At 41.7% G+C, this 19,431-nt stretch overlaps 2 protein-coding genes across 3 annotated transcripts in view; both read right to left on the minus strand.

The window, feature by feature from the left end:
• cdca2 (cell division cycle associated 2) overlaps positions 1 to 928 on the minus strand; it is a 42,063-nt gene extending 41,135 nt beyond the window's left edge. Inside the window, exons 1-2 of one of the 2 annotated variants that reach the window (XM_072554005.1) lie at positions 799 to 928; positions 267 to 667 (exon numbers count right to left, since the gene is read on the minus strand). The gene's annotated coding sequence lies outside the window, so the exon portion shown is untranslated. Of the gene's footprint in view, positions 1 to 266; positions 699 to 798 lie in introns of those variants that run through there. The other variant, XM_072554006.1, reaches the window with a different exon arrangement.
• A 1,885-nt stretch (positions 929 to 2,813) lies between these two features.
• ddx56 (DEAD (Asp-Glu-Ala-Asp) box helicase 56) lies at positions 2,814 to 15,025 on the minus strand. Its single transcript, XM_072554007.1, has 14 exons — positions 14,950 to 15,025; positions 13,683 to 13,844; positions 12,737 to 12,891; positions 12,482 to 12,652; positions 11,832 to 11,922; positions 10,812 to 11,053; positions 10,240 to 10,368; positions 9,533 to 9,646; positions 9,172 to 9,266; positions 7,200 to 7,273; positions 6,566 to 6,655; positions 6,294 to 6,399; positions 4,538 to 4,635; positions 2,814 to 3,998 (listed from the first exon to the last, which is right to left on the minus strand). The coding sequence occupies exons 1-14, from the start codon at positions 15,004 to 15,006 to the stop codon at positions 3,924 to 3,926; spliced, it is 1,659 nt and encodes a 552-aa protein (XP_072410108.1). The 5' UTR covers positions 15,007 to 15,025; the 3' UTR covers positions 2,814 to 3,923.
• Positions 15,026 to 19,431: the final 4,406 nt, after the last annotated feature.

Below are 19,431 nucleotides of genomic sequence, written 5' to 3' on the forward strand. Positions count from 1 at the left end.
ACCCAAGGCTAGAATTAAGCAGCCGGTCTGGTGCGGGCAAAATTCACTTCGGAAACTCGCATCGTTAACTCTTAAGTTTTCTAGCCGTCAGACCTGCAAAATTTCGCCAAATTACTCGTTAAATATCATGTCAGTTGCGCGCATCGCGCAGTATTTGGAAGATAGGAAACAACCCCTTCAATCGATACAAACTGCGCTCAATGGCGCACATCCCCCGCCCACCCGTTAAATCAGCATTAAAACACCACCAGCAAACAAACACCCACCGTCAATCACCAATATCGTTTCCAATACCAGACAAAGATAATTATTTCTGCGACGTGAGGTAAATGATTGAGACACCTTACGGGTGCACTCCCCTCATGCCTCCAGAAGGAAAATATTGGGACGAGACCGGCGGGATTCGAAACGGACCAATTGGAAGGGAGTTCGTAGGCCACGTGGGGACGGTTCCAACCAGTGGGAGCGGAGCTGGAGGAGGGCGACCGTTGGCGGGCCTGATCACGTGCTGCAGTTTGAAGTTTTGGGGGCGCGCGGTGCGGCAACGTCAATAACTGTCACTCAGCCGCTGCTCTCACTGCCACGTCTTTTTCGTCACTGTTTAAAATTATTTATTCTGCCTTCTCTGGGCTTTGAAGCCTTCCACTGCTTCCCAGCATGACTCGGCCTACGAAAACGGGGAAAAAAAAACAACTGCGGATTATGCTGTCAATCTTGAAAATAATATTGTTAGAGAAACTCAGCAGATGAACGCAGAATTCATATTTCGGCTCCTGCGACCTTCATTTCAGAGCGTACCCAGTTTTCTGCTCACTGGTTAGGACTGCAGATCAGTCAAAAAGCGCAGCATCCGTGGATCAGAAGAGTCGTCGTTTCAGGCATAAGCCCTTCAACAAGGGCAGATGAACATTTGCCATGCATACTCCTTCCCCTGCCACGCCACACCCCCCACCTCAAAGATGAAACACTGCGATCTTTCAACTGTTCCTTGCCCAGACTGTGGTTTGTAAGGTCGACGAAGAATGTGGCCAAGTCTTCAATCCTAACATGGTGTTTTTCTTCAGTGTCGATTGCCAGAGTTTTGTGCACTTCCAGCTTCTCACCATCTGTGGACTTTGCTTTGACAGAGAGATGTCGGGACGAAACTGATTTCTGGAACGTCACTGAACTAAATTCGCAGTGCAGTTCACAGTGAACGTTATCTGAGTATAACAGTACCTTGATTACATGGGCCAATGGGCTGAAATGCGGCATGTAGAGTTTAATTTCGGTTAGTGTTGCATTTCGGTAAAGCAAAACGCGACAGGATTTTTCCACGTCAGGACAGCCATGGTAAGTGTTTACCAATAGTGAACTAAAAAAAAGGGAATTGCTTGTAGATAATGATGAAGAAAGCATATTGTACGTTTGCCTAAATTGGTCAGTGGATGGACCATAGGAGTTCCAATCTCATATTGGGGCTGAATAGTACGGGTTAGGCCACTTTTCGAGTACTGCATTCAGTTCTGGTATCCCTGCTACAAGAAAGTTCTTCATAGAATCCCCAGTGTGGAAATAGTCTATTTGGCCCAATAGGGCCACACTGATCCGCCAAGAAGTCTACCACCCCGACCCATTCCCCTCCCTTATTAGGCTACGTTTACCCCTGTCTAATGCACTCAACCCATACATCCCTTCACACTTTGGGCAATTTAGCAGGGTCAATTCACCAATTCTTTGGATGGACGGAGGAAACCATGGCACCCAGTGCAATCCCAGTAAAACGTATAAACTCTACACAAACAATAGCGTGAGGATGGAATGGAATCTGGGTTCTTGGCGATATGAGGCAAAAGTGCTAACGCCAGAGCCACCATGCAACCCATGAAAGGATTCAAAAAGGATTGCTAAGGTTGGAGGATTTTGAGTTAAATGGAGAGTCGGAAGCTCTTTCCTCTGGATTATCAGAGGCTCATGGTAACCCAATCGCAGTTTACAAAATCATGAGGGACATAGTCCAAAACAAGAGGGTAAAAGGTTGAAGGTGAGAGGGGAAAGATAGAAAATGGAACTGAAAGGCAAATTTTTCACACAGAGGGTGATGCTTGTATGGAATTAAATGCCAGAGAAAGTGTCGGAGATGCAACAACATTTAGAAGGCATAGGTTCGTGAAAAGGAAGCATTTCAAGGGATACAAGCTCATTGCTGGCCCATAAAATGAACTCGCTAAGAATCAATTCAGTTTAGGACATCGGAACAGATTGACAAGTTGGACCGATAGTTAGACAACACAGAAATCAACCTATAACTTGTAGCAGACGCTCTAACAACTACTAATATCTTGAAACAGAAGAGGCTGTTCATACTCCTGCATTCATTTATGCTGAATGAGCTATTGCCTTAGCACTTGTCTTGCAAGCAAATCACAATTTTACAATGAACTGCTAACTAACAGCAAACCTCCAATTGCAGGTAAGATAGAGAGATCACAGGATACTTTGAAATATATGTATGAGATATACAGTGGCAGCTGTTGCACAGAACTGAAAGAAAAACATTCTTGTGTCTCTGGTAGTATAATATTTTATCAACGGAGGTAGACATGGCTCTCCATTAAAAGACTAATCAGTTCATAAATGAACACAACCAGCCATAGCTTATGCAAAACATGACAGAGCAATACTTCCTCACAATTTACAACTCAATTTATGTTAAAGGTCATTCATAAAATAAAAAGGGAACTGTGAATTTTAAGTGGAGACAGTCTCATCTGACCTCACTGAAGATCATTCCTTTTGTCATGAAAGGGTAATAACCACTTCTTTGATACTGATTACAATTTCACATTACTTTAAATTTACAATTTATCTCTTCACATGTTAAAAACCACCTTACACAGAGTCCTGTGTTTGAAATTTCAAACATCTTTACAAAAAGAATCTCACATACTTTTTGATGGTAAAGTTACAAAATGTTAGAAAATTTCATTTGTTTGAAATGTGGAAAAATCTGTAAATTGCAAAACATATTGAGTCGGAAGATCCAGAACAGACAAACCAACCAAAATATTTTGAATGTGTTAATTACAAAAATATGAATGTTTGGCACTGTGACTGTCCATTCATTTATATTGCACTAAACAACACAACTCCATGAGTTCCCATCCACCAGGAGACAAGAAATCATCCAACATAATACAAATACTTGTCATTGAGAAGAGTAGGATGACGAAAGATAGGTCAGCCTACGATAATCATCAAGCAAGGGGACAAATCCAGTCACTAAATTACATCTTTTTGTCAAAATCCTCACTTGTTGGACCTCTTTACATAAATCAGCGAAAGCGCTCATCTTTGCTTTGGTTTTATTATACACTTGTGCCATCATATTGACATGTTTGTACATCTATATGTGAAAACCAGGAATGAGTGTTGTGGTCTCTTTTGGCATCAAGAGAGGAACTGCTTCTGCTTTGCAGTGTAGAACACACCTGATTATATTGTGCACTGATGCGATATGTCATGATGTATGCACACAGTGGTGGGTTTGGTGGCACTGCAGAGAACAGGAGAGAGATTCTTGCAATTGGTATTGAGAGCCAATTGTACCTTCACAGGGCAACATTTCGAAGAAACGGAATAAGGCTTAAAATTAAAGTGCAACAACATTTTCATTTTATAAATGCCTTGCCAAAAGTAAAATTTTAAGCATTCATGATACATGGAAAGGTTGTAGCTCCACCAATTGACAAACAATTCAATCAAAGCCAATGTCTACTCGTGTTTTCAAACTAGAAGTCCACACACTGTACTGTCACCACCCAGACAACATTGGACGAATCTAAAATTGAGACCATTCAACTGGGCCTAAATTGAAGGCACACAGACAACAGTTTCACATTCTGCCATGCCACATCCTTTTAATGGATTCTGCAAGTTCTGCTTTAACTCGCACTTTTTGCCTTTTGCTTCTTCCCTTGGGAGGTGAAATGCTTGAGCGGGTTGCGCTTCATGTTTGGCTAAAAAAGGGAAAAACAGCCAACGTTATTACTCATCTTACAACACCAAAAGCAAAAGCCACCATAACAGAATTCAAGAGGGTAGATAGATGAATGCAGATCTGTTGAAAACGCAGCTGAAACACTGGTAACTGGCAAGTTAAATATAACATGCCTTCCAAATGCATCAAAGAATTATTTAGGACCAGACCAACTGAACATCTTCTTGCTGTTTGTTTCAGATTTCATTGGCAGTGGTCCCTGAAGAATGCATCCTCAAGCTCTCCACACTTCTTTCTCAAACCCACCCACTTCACCTGCATCATGCATAACAATGCCTCAAGAGCATCAAAGCACCGTGGACAATTCCAAAATTTGTTACAGTAAAATCATAACACAGCAATACTGTCCTTCCATCCACCACACTTCAGCCACATTTTACTGGTAATAGTTGTGACAATAAATTTTGATTGGTACAGCCAACAGCAAAATAATCTTTTGCTCAGCAAGTAAAAACAAAGGTCACACAATGTTTCTTGGGTTCGATTGTAGTCTCCCACCTTTCTGTTTTTCTGAGTTGATTTTCTGGTGACCTTGCTTCGCGATCTTTTTCTTTTACTTATGAGGGGCTTCGAGATTCCTTTGAGGGTTTGGGGAACTGTCAGGATTAAAATACAAGATACTTGAACTGCCAAAAACAAACAACTGGAATTTATTGAAGGAAAACAATACAGTTCAGATGCTGAGAATGTGAAATAATAACCAAGTGCTGGAGAAATTCATCAGATCTGGCAGCACGTGGAGAAAGAAACAGAGTTAGAAGCCAGGATGACTCTTATTTAGAACGATCAACGTCAAACATGAACTCAGCTTCTCACTGCACAGATGCTACCAAACCGGTTGAATTTCTCCAACACTGTTTGTATTCCATTAAAATATTACTTGCCCGCCTCACTGCTGCAATGTCAGGGGCAAATTCAGAAGCTATGGAGACCACATTTTTTAAAGCAGGAGTGAATTAATTTCAGGTAGCGTGGTACTAATGTGCTGAGTTTATCAGCATTGCCAATGGAGAGATAAAAGATGAGAGACCTGGCCATTTTTGTGACCAAGGTGAGTTCAGGTCAAACTTGACAGTTTAGGGAAGTACAAGTTTGCCAACCAAGAAGTATGACTCAATACAAACTCATTCTTTTCCTGCATTACCAATGACTTCGATTAAACTATACATTGTCAATGGAACAAACAGTTTAAAAAGTGGTTCCTTCTCCTTCTCAACAACCAAGAGACAACTGAACTCAAAACCTCCTCCGACACTTTCCTGCATGTTCTAGTTATTTGAAATCTTCTTACATTAGGTAAATTCAATTTACATTTGTCTATCCAACTAATGACTAATACTTCTTTTGCCAATTAAATCATTGAAGTTTTTCTGCAATTCCATTTCTTGCCATCCTTTTTAAATTTTATATTCCAAAATATCACAGAAAATAATTCCACGATATAATCTAGTAATTTGGTGAAGGAGACAAAGCATGTTCGACTGAGTACAAGTCATGGACTCTTAAGTGTAAATTAATATTGCAACTACCTAGGTTTTGCTAGATTTAGCGAAGTATATGAGATGTGATGGATGAATAGCACCAAGATTATCTCTTTTTTTCTTACCACCTGCATTCTTTTTCTATGATATTTGAATTTCATCTTTACTTCTCTTGTAAGCAACTTCTTGCACTTGCTTTCTATTCGTACATTTTCTCTCAGAGATGGGTCCCTGCACTCTCAATGTTCAGAGTCACCCTGAGGCTAATCTTATACAAAACTGGAGTTTGATTAGGAATGATCAGCAAAGGTCATGTCATGATTTTGAACACCAGGTCGGTTGTTGAAATGATTGCAATAATCTCCCTGCTATTTAAGTGTTACAACTGTACTCTGGCCAAATAAACTCTGTCTTGGCATCAGTAGAGCAAAGTGGATTCAAACAGTTTTCTGGCTTTCAACAGTTTCCCCACTACTTCTGCCCTATTAAAATTTTGGGAACCCTCCTGGCCAAGATTTCATTAATTAAAAACCAATCACCATCTTCTTGTAGTTTTACAGTCTACATCACCAGTATACGTTCATCTCAGAAAGGAAGAACATCTATTCTTAAAATACTCTCATAATCCTTTTTGCTGGTCACCTGAATATTGAAGCTCCTGTACCTTTTATTTCAATTCACCTGATTTACAAATAGCATCTATACACTACAGCAGCATATGATATTCTCCCAGCACAGATCATTTGAACCAGGTCACTGGGCAGGCTACTCACTCAAGTAATCCGGTACATTCTTCAAATGTGGCTTCACAATAGCAGGATGCAGAGGTTTATCATGTCGCAACAAATCAAAGTCTCGAGGATTGTCCTCAAAATAGGTCTGCAAGAAAAGAACATGCTCACTGCAGAACATTACTTTGACATGGAGTTTTACTAAACTACCTTAACACTCATTTTTAATTTTCCTGGAGCTATCTCTCTACGATCAGACTGCTATTGCAAATATCTCAGCGCATAAGACGAATAATAGAGTTCCACTTTCTCACCTTCAGTTTCTCAGAGTTGAGCAGTTCCTGTTTGATTTCCTTGATGCGAGCCTCTTTGATTGATTGTTTTGTAACTGAACGCATGGCATCCTACCAAGAAATAAAAATATCCCTCAATTAACTGCCAGGACAAACTCAATACTCTGGAAACATCTCAACATGAACAGTAGCATCACCTTCTCAAGAACGACTTGGTTATTTGCACAATGCATTTAACCCAAAAATCAGCATGAATTATTATCATTTTAGATCAAACAACATGTGTAAATTTCAAAAACTATGCTTCCATTCTGTGATAATGCTTTTATCATGAATGGTGATGGTACTTTGCACTCAGTATTTTCTTCATTGCTGAGAAATGCCTTACACTTCATGGCAGCACCATATCCATCTGCATACTGCTTCATAATACCATCTTCATTTTCATGTCTAAATGCTTATAGATGACTTCATAGTAGTGAAATGCATAATGATCAAAATAAAAGTCCTGGGACAAGGCACTGCAGACAGCAGATAAAGACGAAACTGATTAAATGGCTGACTTGTATGCTGTCAGCAACAGAACTCCGCAAGAGTCTGGGAGAGGCAGCACAACAATGAACAGCAAATTTCACATCGTCTGTGTCGACCATACCTTACACCGATAGCGGAAGCCCTCAATCTCCTCAATGCGAAACTGATATGGTTTCAAAGCACAGTCCAAATTGTCTGTCAACACAAAGCAATGAATATTAATCCAATTACAGGACATGAAACATTTCACACACTCATGTTGCTGAAAACAGAAGCTTTTCTCGATGACTGAGGATGAAAGATGAAATGGGTTTCTGGGGACAGTAGAGACATGGAAGATGTTGCATCAGTGGTCCAACATGCACGACAATTTCTGCATATCTTTTGCTCTGCTGCCATCGTCCAGGGTGGTGAATTGGCTTTTAACAAAGTTTGGGAGAAGATTTGTAACTCTGGTGCTCGTTGTTGTGGTCCTGTTCGCCGAGCTGGGAATTTGTGTTACAGACGTTTCGTCCCCTGTCTAGGTGACATCCTCAGTGCTTGGGAGCCTCCTGTGAAGCGCTTTTGTGACGTTTCCTCCAGCAATTATAGTGATTTGTATCTGCCGCTTCCGGTTGTCAGTTCCAGCTGTCCGCTGCAGTGGCCGATATATTGGGTCCAGGTAGAGGCATGGCACTCATCCACAGATTCAATCAATAAGCGCATTGGCCTGGACCCAATTTACCGGCCACTGGAGCGGATAGCTGGAACCAGCAGCGGCAGATACAAAATCACTATAACTGCTGGAGGAAATGTCACAGAAGTGCTTCACAGGAGGCTCCCAAGCAGTGAGGATGTCACCTAGACAGGGGATGAAACGTCTGCAACACAAATTCCCAGCTCAGCGAACAGAACCACAAGAGGCTTTAAACAGTTAGATACCCAGCAACATGTTTATGCCACATGTCCTCATCCTTTGACTGTCAGATTGACTGCTGTGCAGAGAGATACATTTTCAAGGAACACTTGAAATACTTCTGATGTGATGCAAATATCACTTTCTATGCTACGATTTGTTGATCAGCCGTAAAGGTAATGGCAAGCTGCCTTTCTGAGCCTCTGCAATCCACACAGTGCCCACACAGCATTCACCGAGAATTATATTAGACAGGAAGTTCTAGGATTTTGATCCTTCAGCACTGAAGTTAAGTTGATCTCATTCCAACTCCGGATTGGGGTGTGCAGCTTAAATGGAAATTGCAACCTGCATATGTTGCCATGCACCTGCTACTCACTCATGTAGGCAGATGGCACAAATTTGTCCTGTCCAGAAGATGCTGTAGATGCAGACACACAGAGTCGCTGCAGTGTATCTCGCACATTGTGATGCCACAGTGCACCCATCCTGGAGGGAGTGAGTATTGAAGGTGGCAGGAATGCCACTTAAGAGGGCAAGCTGACCCATGAGCAGGGAAGACTTTGCAAGATTGTGCTGAAAGCATTTACTGCCGATAACATTTCTCCCCTCTCGAACTCACATTTAACTTCTTCTTACCTCTTTTAAGCACTTATTGAACCTAAAATCGCACATGTTGCCTGGTAACACATTAACTTGGTGCCGAGCATTTGAACTCTGGTCTCCAAAGCAGGAGTGCCTCTAGATTTCTTGTCAACAAGTAACACCAGTACGTTACCCAGCCCAGCATAAGGCAATTCCTTTCAACTTCATGAATCAACTGATCTGCAAATGTATAACAGTTCTCTCGCTGAAATACGCAAACTAAGAAATCAGCAACTGCACTTAACAGATCTCTCCTTGTGAAGGTCTTGTAGTTTCGCTTCAGCCTTTTCACTGGATTTCAATGATCTTTCATTAGAAAACCTCACAAAAGAATTCTCAATACAGACTCACACTACAACTCTCCACTTGACAAACCAAACCAAGAAAACAAGACCAGACCATTCAAAGCATCTAAGGCAGCAACACAGAACAGAGAAAGGATAAATATTAGTCAAAGAGTGTGGCACTGGAAAATGTCAGACAGCATCCAAGGAGCAGGACAGTCGATGTTTTGGGCAGAAGCCCTTCATCAGGAACGTTACTTGGAACAAACCTCCAGCAAGTGCATCCTCCACATTATGTAGTAGTGGCAATTCTGTGTGAGATACAAACGTCAATGCCGTCCCCTGATTATTCGCACGGGCAGTCCTATGGAAAACATTTAGAGTCAGAATTTAACTATCAAATACGTAACTCATTTCCCATTTCAGTATTCATAAAATAAACAATGCCGGCATGATACCAGTAGGATTGATGCAGCCAGGTGAATTATGTGTATGATACCAAACAGTGACTCAACAGCATCTAAAAGAGAAGCTGCCAGTACGTGAGACAACAGTGCAGCAAGGACAGAACAAACATGAAAATGACATGTGGGAAAGCTGCTTGATGTACAGGTGCACATTATATCTTACCTGCCAACACGATGTATATAGGACTCCACTGAGAGTGGGAAGTCAAAGTTAATAACATTCGAAACATTATAAAAATCCACTCCTCTGGAGACCCCATATTCATGATCCTTGGCTCTGAAAGAGGAGCAGAAAGACTGGTCAACAGCAAATCATAAATATTCTAACCATTTGAACACATTGAATGAACTCCACCAGAAGTAAAGTACAGAGTGTTTTTATTTATGAAGTTGTAGACTAGAGTATGCAAACCCAATAACTTCATGCCCCAGAATACAGAGCATACTGACATGGTTCCAGGATAAGGTTAGGGACAGCCAGATATTTTATGCTGATGTTGCAGAGAAAGTCAGTTTATTTTTCAGCACTCTGATATGTAACATGGCGGAATTAACTGCAAATTAGAGCGACACATGCCCAGAAAATGGCCAAATTCACAGAAGCACAAAATCCCAAACTCAGAGATTCCTGATGAAGGGCTTCTGTCCGAAACATCGGTTTTCCTGCTCCTCGGATGTTGCCTGACCTGTTGTGCTTTTCCATCACACTCTAATCTTGACTCAGGAGATAAACTAAGCTAATTGAGACTCAAACATCAAGCAAATTCAAAACAACAAAGCAAGAAATCCAGACTTGTAAATAACAATTTCAGGTAATTTAGTAGACAGAATTTTTCATTCATAGGGCGAAACGAAATTGATCATGCTTACCTTGCTTTTTTACACCGTTTCTTTTTTGTCTTTTGCTCCTCTGAGCCATTTAAATTTGTCAAAACATGTTCATCTGTGGCAATGATATAATCATACAAACTCTGATTGAACTGATTGATGATATGACACCTGATGGAAAAATACAGGAAATAAGGTACACCAAAGATGCAATTTACTTGCCCAACTCTCCACATCATAGCACAACTTTTCCACTAAATCTACAGCTGATAGGAAAGAGGTCATTCCAATCTCATCATCCATACTGGCCTAAATATATTCAAACAGAAACTTTCTGCAGTGGTGTGCTACATCTTGTGTATGTACAACCCAAAATGCTTGATTTCCCAGCTCAACAGAAGAAATAATTGTGGCACTGACGAGTTTCCCTTTTAAAACAGATTTCTTATGATATTTCACAACTGCGAGCAAGTGTTTTTTATCCGCTATTTGATAGTTCTTTTTGTGATCTCTGATAGGAACGTGCGAGTATGAGGACTTTGTGGGGTTTGGAGCAAAGAGCATGTTTACGCGAGAGAAATCGAGCAGACAGCAGTTACCAACCAAGATTCTACCTGGAGTGTACCGGTAATTCTGAGTTTAGGACGCATGCCAAAATGCTGAATTGTTCCAAGAATAGTTTCAGCCGGTAGCATCTATCAATGGAATTCACAAAGATTATGGTCTTGCCACGGACAAGGGAAAGTTTGAAAAATGTGTAAATCAGAAGGAATTTCTCCTCCTCCTCGCATTTAATGTGGTACTGGATCAGCTGTGAGCTATCCGGAAGCGGAGACTCCTTGAGCTTCAGAATCATCTGAAAGGGTAAAGGAGATCAGGTTACAGTGGACACACCAAGACATAAAACAGGACATGTACTAGTCTATTTGTCTGGCAATGCCCTATTCCAGAATCAAGCACTTCCATCGACCTTAAGTTCAGTAACACGAAAATGCAGGAAATAGATGCATGAACCCCTCATGCCTTCTCCACATTTCAACAAGATAATGGCTGGCATCACATCTCCCTGAATGTAAAAACAATAAAATACTCTACATAATAATTATCTTTATCATGTCTGTCTCACTGCTTATAGGAATGAAATACCAATTGCATTTCCAATACATTTGCTTTAGTGCTCAGGGACAAACCGTCTTTGCACAACTTAAATATCATACAATTGACCAGAGAAAGAAACTGGATGCATACATGACCTTTTGAGTCCTCAAGAGACCACCCAGCTCATGTAAAATGAATTACTTTGTGAGAAATAGTCACCATTTTCAGAGAAGACATTGCTCTTCTGTGACTAACGCATGCTAACCTGTCAAAATTCAGCATACACGAAAGACAATGCTGGCCAAAACACAGGCAGAAATCCCCATTTGACTTCCACAAAATGAAATTGAACCTTTTCATACACATGGTGTATAGATAAATACATCTTCAGATTCAAGTGTCATCGAGAGCTATGAACACTCTTATCTCCTGTGTGGTGCACAGATTATGTGCTCAGTATCGAGACTGAGGATGGAAACAACAATTTCCTGTTTGAGACACAGCGAAAGGCCTCTGTCGCATTTGAGATTTCTTACCGGGTTATGAAGCACCAGTTCCTTCAATGTCTGAACATCCTCATTAAAAGTGGCTGACATCAAGAATGCTTGGTAAATCTTTGGAAGGTGCCTGCAAAGAGATAGAATAAGCCTTGAAGACAAGCAATGCATTTAGCACAACCATAACCCCAAAGGGCCTCAATGTTACAGATACTGTAACAATCAAAAATATAATTACAGGCCAGGGGGGGAGGTCATGAGACTCCAGTAAAAGAGCAGTGAAAGTAGCAATATTAGCATAACACCATCGCTCAGTACACCTGACACACTGGTTTAAAAACAAAAACATGGAGGCACCACTTCGGTCATCACACTCTTGTGAACAGTTTGCAGGACCAACTTGACGAATCCCACAATCCACCTTTTCTCCATTTACTCTTTGCCCCTCTTGAACTTTCCATAATTCTGAAAGCCCCAATTGTACTTACTCTCAGACAATGCATTTCAGAGCCCAGCCATACATCTGAAAGAAATTCCACATGTTGTCTTTGCTTCTTTTGCAACTTGCTTTAAATTGGTGCCCTCTGGCTGTCAACCTTTGCAATAACTCTAACAGTGTCTCAATCTTCACTTTCTCCAGTTCTGTGATGACACTGAACCAACAGGAGTTTTGAGAAAAAGAAACTTACCCCAGCAGGTTTTTTAGATCATTTTCAAATCCAAATGAGAAGAGTAGATCAGCCTCATCAATGACAAGCATCTCCAGTGAGGTGCTGAGGTTCAGGGTGTGCTGTTCCAAATGTAGCAGAATTCGAGAAGGCGTACCAATAACAATGTCAGGTTTCTCCATTAATATAGGCCTGAAAGAATGTCGTAAGTGAGAACTTACTCAAGTTGTGATACTGAAGCCAAGTGCCCCAAAATTATGCACTCCTATTTTATACCTTTGTGCTGATACATCCACCTGTCCCGAAACATCAGCCACTCGAACATCCCGAGCACAACACAATGTGAGTTGTCGGATCATCTGCTGCACTTGTTGACCTAGTTCCTTTGTGGGAACCAATATGAGAGCTCGCACTGCTTGCTCGCAGACTGACTAAACAAAGACAGAAAATCAAAGCTTCATTATAACTTTGTTCTGCAATGTTGACAACTCATGCAGCCTGTGCCGTGTGGTAGCAAAAAGGTACTTCCCTGACCTAAAAACGAGCTCTTCATAACACAGAATGAATGAAGGCAGATGCAAACTCCATCATCAGCTACACACGGGCAACATAAAATTAGTCAGACAGCATGAAAGCAGATCCTTCGGTCCTGTCAGTCCATGCTGACCACAATCCCAAACTAAACTATTTCCAACTGCCTTCAGTGGGTCCTAATACCTGCAAATATTTCTTATTCATGTACTTATCCAAATGTCTTTTAAAATGTTCTAACTGTACCTGCCTCCACGTCCTCTGAAAGTCCATTCCAAACACAAACTACTTACCGTGAAAAAAAACAAATTACCCAAGTCTTTTTAAATCTTTCTCCTGTCACCTTACAAATAGGCCCCTCCAAGCTTTGCAATCCTCCACCCTTGGAATTCTGAAGTACTGTTGAGACATGGAGCATTACAGCAATTTCCAAGACAACTTGTTGATCTCAATGCCAAGTAGAGGCTCAAGACTTTTTAAGAGAAGGAAGGAATCAAAGATGATCTTGGCGCAAGTACAGTGTGGAGTTACATTCATCTCATCACCAAAAACATCTGAACTCTGCATGTGTAAATATCACATGAACCTGTCCCAGTACTAATCCCAAAAAGATAAATCAAACTCATCACATTTATAAATTTAACATGATTAAAAATGAAGACAAATAAAGTCAATCTAATAATTTGATTACCTTTTTGGTGTTAAGAAGATGTTCTATGATGGGGATAGCATATGCTGCAGTTTTTCCTGATCCTGTACGTGCTCTGGCAAGGAGATCCTTTCCCTCCAGTGCCAAAGGAATGGCTTTTTCCTGGATCAAAGTCGGTTCAGCCCAACTGAGGCTTGCAATTGCCTAAGCAACGTAAAATTTATATTTGCATCTTAAGTCAAAATTTCAAGAAGTTGACATCATCTTTGCTCCACGCAAAGCCCCCCCCCCCCCCCCCCCAAGTCCAACTCCAACCCCACATTCCATCACTCTTTTTCCATATATGGATTATGCATATTATTTTGTATAAGTCTTATTGTTTTAATCTTCCTAGCATATTGTTCTTCGTCAGTACACAAGATGAACCATACTGAGTATTGCTACTAGTAACAAGAGCCTCAAAATTCTGGGGTATCTGCCATAACAGTATTGTGGAACCACCATTACATGGCAGCAGTGATTCAAAAAGGCAGCTCAGCACCACCTTCTCTGGAAGCAAGTGAGGACTGCAAATGCTGGATTTCAGAGCTGAAAATGTTGCACTTTTCCAGCAACACATTTTCACCACCTTCTCTAGGGCAACTAGGAATGAGTAGTAAATGGTGGTGCAGCCAGCAATGCCAACATCCCAGACATGATCTGAAAAAAATACTGTCCTGCCTTTGGGCATTTGCAGTGATTGATAATGCTTTGCTACACTTGTAAGCTTTCATGACCCAGAATGATTGCTTGCTTAACCTGTTCTCCCCACACACCTTGAACTTCAGGTTTGCCATTCAAGTCATTTGGGTTGACTGCTGGTTGTCCAACCCGACCTGCCACCACCTTTCCCCCCTCCCTCATAACCTCTCCTCACCCTCCATCTACCCATACCCTAAGCCCCCACCCTTCCCACTCCCTCACCCACCTTCTTCCCCTCCTGCTCTCCCCAATCGTCTTCCACCCCATCCCACCCTCCTTCCCTATCTCCCTTTTCCCCATCCCCTACCCTCCTCTTCCCATCCACCTTCCCTCTTTCTCCCCAGCAGACACACGAACAGTAAATTTCCAGACCTTCTTCCAAACCCCTCTAGGGCTCTATGACTGACGAAGTGAGTGAGTGACTCACTCACCACTTTCACCTCTCCATCCTGTCGTACATCATACTCACTCTCTCTGACCCAAAACAAACATAATATCCCGTCCTTTGTCACACTCGCATTTCCCTTTCCCAACCCTATTTTTATTTTTATCTCTATCCCTCTCCAACCTGTAAAACTCTCTCGTCAAGTCCCATCTCGTGGAACCTCAACTTCTTCGCCGCCATCTTGAGTCCCGAGGATATGACGTCAGTGCACCGGTGCTCGCGGCTGTTGTCTGTGGTGGCGCCGGGTAACTGCAACTCAATCCCCCTGCCACCCCACGACTGCAACAGAGGAGTTGGGTCTGCAACCTTTAATCAGTCGCCCTCCCAACAAATCTCTAATCTCAGAGAAATACTTCAGTTAGCATCTCAAAAACGGAAAACAAGAAGCAACTTTACCTTCAAGTTGAACACCTCGGTCAGAACTGTACAAGAAACGGAAATTGCTTGACAAGTTGAGCAAGTCTGGCACCATGTGTGGAGTGAAGCTTTTCAGTGGATTCGAAATGTTATCTACTTTCTCCACACACATGCTGCCAGACCTCCCGAATTTCTTTTGGAATTTTGATTCAGATCTTCAGCATCGCAGTTCATTGCTTTATGTTGATCAGAACTGTGTTACCTGCCAACCTCATTGTCAAGTCAACCAAAGCATTTTACAACTCACATCCAGATGGAAATCAAATCCATCTTCTTCTGCACTACTTATTAATTTCAGAGCAAAATAGCTAAATTTACTGACAACGCTCAACAGCCCGAGTAAGAACTGAGAAATTCCAGAGCATGTTGAATAGTATGTGCAGTGCACACATGTCAAATACTGACATCAAAGAGAGCATGTAAAATGAATGAATTGTTTTATTATCATACGTATTTTAAAGTGAGAAAAATAGTAAAATACAGTGAAAAGTTTTCGACTGATGCCGCAATCCAGCATAATTTTGAACAGTTATAAAAGGGAAAAAAAAGAAAGATAGACAAGGTGCCGCACAAAAGGCTGCGACTTAAGATAAATATGAAAGGCATTACAGACAATGTCTTCGCATGGATAAAGGACTGCTTAACTAACAAGAAGCAAAGAGTGGTGATAAATTAATGCTTTTCTGGTTGGCAATCAGTGATTGGTGGTGTGTCTCAGGGATCAGTGTTGGGACCGCAATTATTCACAATATCCATGGATGACTTAGAGTTGAGGACCATGTGTAGTGTATCAAAGTTTACAGAACACAATGAGTGGTGGAGCAAAGTATGTAGAGGGCTGTGAAACTTTGTAAGGGGACATTATTGGTTTAATTGAGTGAGCAAAGGTATGGCAGATGGAGTACAATGTTATTGAATGTGAAGTCATCCATTTTGATAGGAATAACAGGAGAAAGGATTATTATTTGAATAGTAAATGGAACTGGCTGTCCACAGGGACCTGGGTGTCCTTGTGCATGAATCACAAAAGGTTGGTCTGCAGATGCAACAGATAATTAAGAAGGCAAATTGAATTTTGTCCTTCATTGCAAAAGGGGTTGAATTTTAAAGCAGAGACATTATCTTGCAGCTGTATAGGGTGCTGGTGAGGCCACACCCAAAGTATTGCATGCAGTTTTTGTCTCCTTACTTGAGAAAGGATGTACTGGGATGAGAGGGGGTGCAGAGGAGTTTCCACAAGTTGATTCCAAAGTTGAGGGGGTTGACTTATAAGGTGAGACTGAGTCGACTGGGATTATATTCGTTGGAATTTGGAAGAATGAGAGAATATCTTACAGAAACATAAAATTATGAAGGGAACAGATAAGATTGAAGTAGAGAGGATGTTTTCACTGGTGGGTGAAACTAGGACAAAAGGGCATAGCCTCAAAAATAGGGGGAGCAGATTTAGGACCGAATTGAGAAAGAACTTCTTCACCCGAAGAGTGGGGAATCTATGGAATTCCCTGCCCAGTGAAGCAGTTGAGGCTTCCTCAGTAAATGCTTTTAATGCGAATATAGATCCTTTTCTGAACAGTAAAGGAAATAAGGGTTGTGGTGAGAGGGCGGGGAAGTGGAGTTGAGCCATGAAAAGATCAGCCATGATTTTATTGATCGAAGGGTCAGATGTTTAAAAATGTGTTGCTGGAAAAGCGCAGCAGGTCAGGCAGCATCAAAGGAGAAGGAGAATGTTCTGTGTACAGCTTTGAGACAATCCATCAATCCTGAGCCAGCTCATCAACAATGACACCTGCACTGCCACTTATACTGCACCCAACCAGTGTTGAAGTAGACACTCTTCAGGTGCCATCTTTCACCACTGGACTGATTCCTATCCACCACTGCCTCGTCCCACCTTGTCGTACCCACAATTTCTCAGCGCTGGGCCCATCTCAACATCACTGTGATGCCCTTCCACCACCACCAGTGCTGGCTCCAACCAACGATGAAGTTGCTGTTCCTCAGATGCCATTCTTCGCTGCTTGGCCTACCTCGCCAATGTAGCAGCCATCGATTCTGATGCCAGGTCCCATATCTACCTACTCTGGGATCAGAGGGTTTTTTACATAATAAGAAGCTGAGTAAGTTAAGTCTTCATTCCCTCGAAATGGGAAGAATGAGAGGCGATTTCATTCAATCTGAAGGAACTTACAGTGTAGATATTAAGAGGTGTTTGACCTAGTGGATATGAAGAACATGCCTTAGGAGAAAGCAGGGGGACTGAAATAAGGAGATTCAAAGAGCTGTGAATCTTTGAAATTCTCTCTCCAAGAACATTGTGAATCATCCATCACTGAATGCATTTAAGGCTGCAACTGACATATTTTTGGTCTTTTGGGAGACATGGGATGTACGTAGCAGGCAGGAAAATGGACTTGAAGCTGAACAACAGCCATCACCATATTGCATGGCTGTACAGAATTGAGCAGTCATGTTGTCTATCCTTTTGTTGTTTCTTACGTTCTTATATTTGGGAACTTCTGACTTGCTGTATGATTAAACAGCTTAGAGGAACACTGAAATGACCATCAGGTGTTAAATGGAGAGTCCTGTCTGCTCATTCAATAGTATTGTTTTCAAGAAGACGAGGAGAGTCTCAGTCAGTATTTATCCCTCTGTCAACCTCACAAAAAATAAACTGCTGGTTGAGGAGCTTGCTGTGCATAAATTATGTTTCATTTCCAACAATACAACAATAACACCTTCAAGGAATGTTGTTGTGAAGCTGTTGGAATGTCCTGAGGTTTTTAAAGATGATTAATGCTTGATTTGTGATTTGTTATTTAGATATGGGGGCAGTGTTGTCAAAGGCATTTAAAACCCAGCTCATGAACTCAGGAGAAAATTCAAAACACAGCGAAGGTAAAACTAATTCTAAACATTTATTGCATCTGGTCCTGAATATATAATCTCAGAAGAAAGAAGTTTTGGCAAGAAAGTTAGTTGTTGAAAAAAGCTCCAATCTCTCAAGGTGACACTTCATCTCTTTAATACTTCCTGGCAGGGTCCTCTCCTGAATACAACACATCGCTTGTCCCCCTTGGTGTGTAGAATTGCCAATCCAAGAACACTGCCCTGGGCAGTCAACACACCCCTTGTAGGACTGGAGAGAAGCAATTTGCTGTCACAACACTCTAACCCAAATGCGATTTGTTCCTTTTCTTCAGGCCTCGATTGCAAGTTGGGTTCCAGTGCTTCCAGCTTGAGTCACAGTTATTTCTGTAGATCTGTACGTCATCAATTGCAGCATCGCTCTGATAGCTTGTTCCCAGCACACCTTCGATAATCACCTGAAGAGGTAAAAACAAGTCAGATCTGCCGCGAGAAAAATATCAATTATTGGTAACAGATGTTAATGGCTCATTGAGACAACTACTTCACCTCAGCAAATGAACAGAGAACAAACACAAGAGGGAATCAAGCCACTTGGCTCAACCAGTCCATGGTTATCCTCAATGTGAACACAGCCCTCTTCAGTTACACAGCCTGAAGCAACTTCAAGCAACTTTCCAATTTACATGAAGTGAAGGATGCTAATTGCCCCATTTGGGGGTAATCAGAGACGTGGGTCAAGGAGCTAGCCTCTGAAAGCTACCTTTTGCACCTCCCTCCAAAGATGATCTGTTGCTGGTCATTTTGCTGCATCATGAGCAGCCACTCTGATGAACGTAAAGTCCTTCTGGATTAATCAGTGTCCAGGGTATTTTGGACCAATCTGTTCAAAAAGAGGCAGCCAAGAATTTTTTGTAAGGTAAGCATTTAAACTGCCGTTGCCTGCCTCAGAGGCTTATTGCCATTCTGTAAGGAATGCAAACTCTTCTTGCAACCCCACCAGGTTGGTACCTTTGGTGTTGACCTGTAGCAGTGCAGAGAAGGACAGAGATAGAACATAGAACATAGAACAATACAGCACAGAACAGGCCCTTCGGCCCACGATGTTGTGCCGAACTTCTATCCTAGATTAAGCACTCATCCATGTACCTATCCAAATGCCGCTTAAAGGTCGCCAATGATTCTGACTCTACCACTCCCACGGGCAGCGCATTCCATGCCCCCACCACTCTCTGGGTAAAGAACCCACCCCTGACATCTCCCCTATACCTTCCACCCTTCACCTTAAATTTATGTCCCCTTGTAACACTCTGTTGT

Source organism: Chiloscyllium punctatum, chromosome 35, assembly GCF_047496795.1.
Source record: "Chiloscyllium punctatum isolate Juve2018m chromosome 35, sChiPun1.3, whole genome shotgun sequence".
NCBI lineage: Eukaryota > Metazoa > Chordata > Chondrichthyes > Orectolobiformes > Hemiscylliidae > Chiloscyllium > Chiloscyllium punctatum.

What these genes read in the sequence shown, in the direction of transcription:
- ddx56 (XM_072554007.1), bottom strand. Translation starts at nt 15,006, where the DNA reads ATGGCGGCGAAGAAGTTGAGGTTCCACGAGATGGGACTTGACGAGAGA. An exon ending in GATCTAAAAAACCTGCTGGG is followed by an intron (nt 11,923 to 12,481) that starts GTAAGTTTCTTT and finishes ATCTCTTTGCAG; the next exon opens with GCACCTTCCAAAGATTTACC. An exon ending in GGAGGATGCACTTGCTGGAG is followed by an intron (nt 7,274 to 9,171) that starts GTTTGTTCCAAG and finishes TTGTGTTGACAG; the next exon opens with ACAATTTGGACTGTGCTTTG.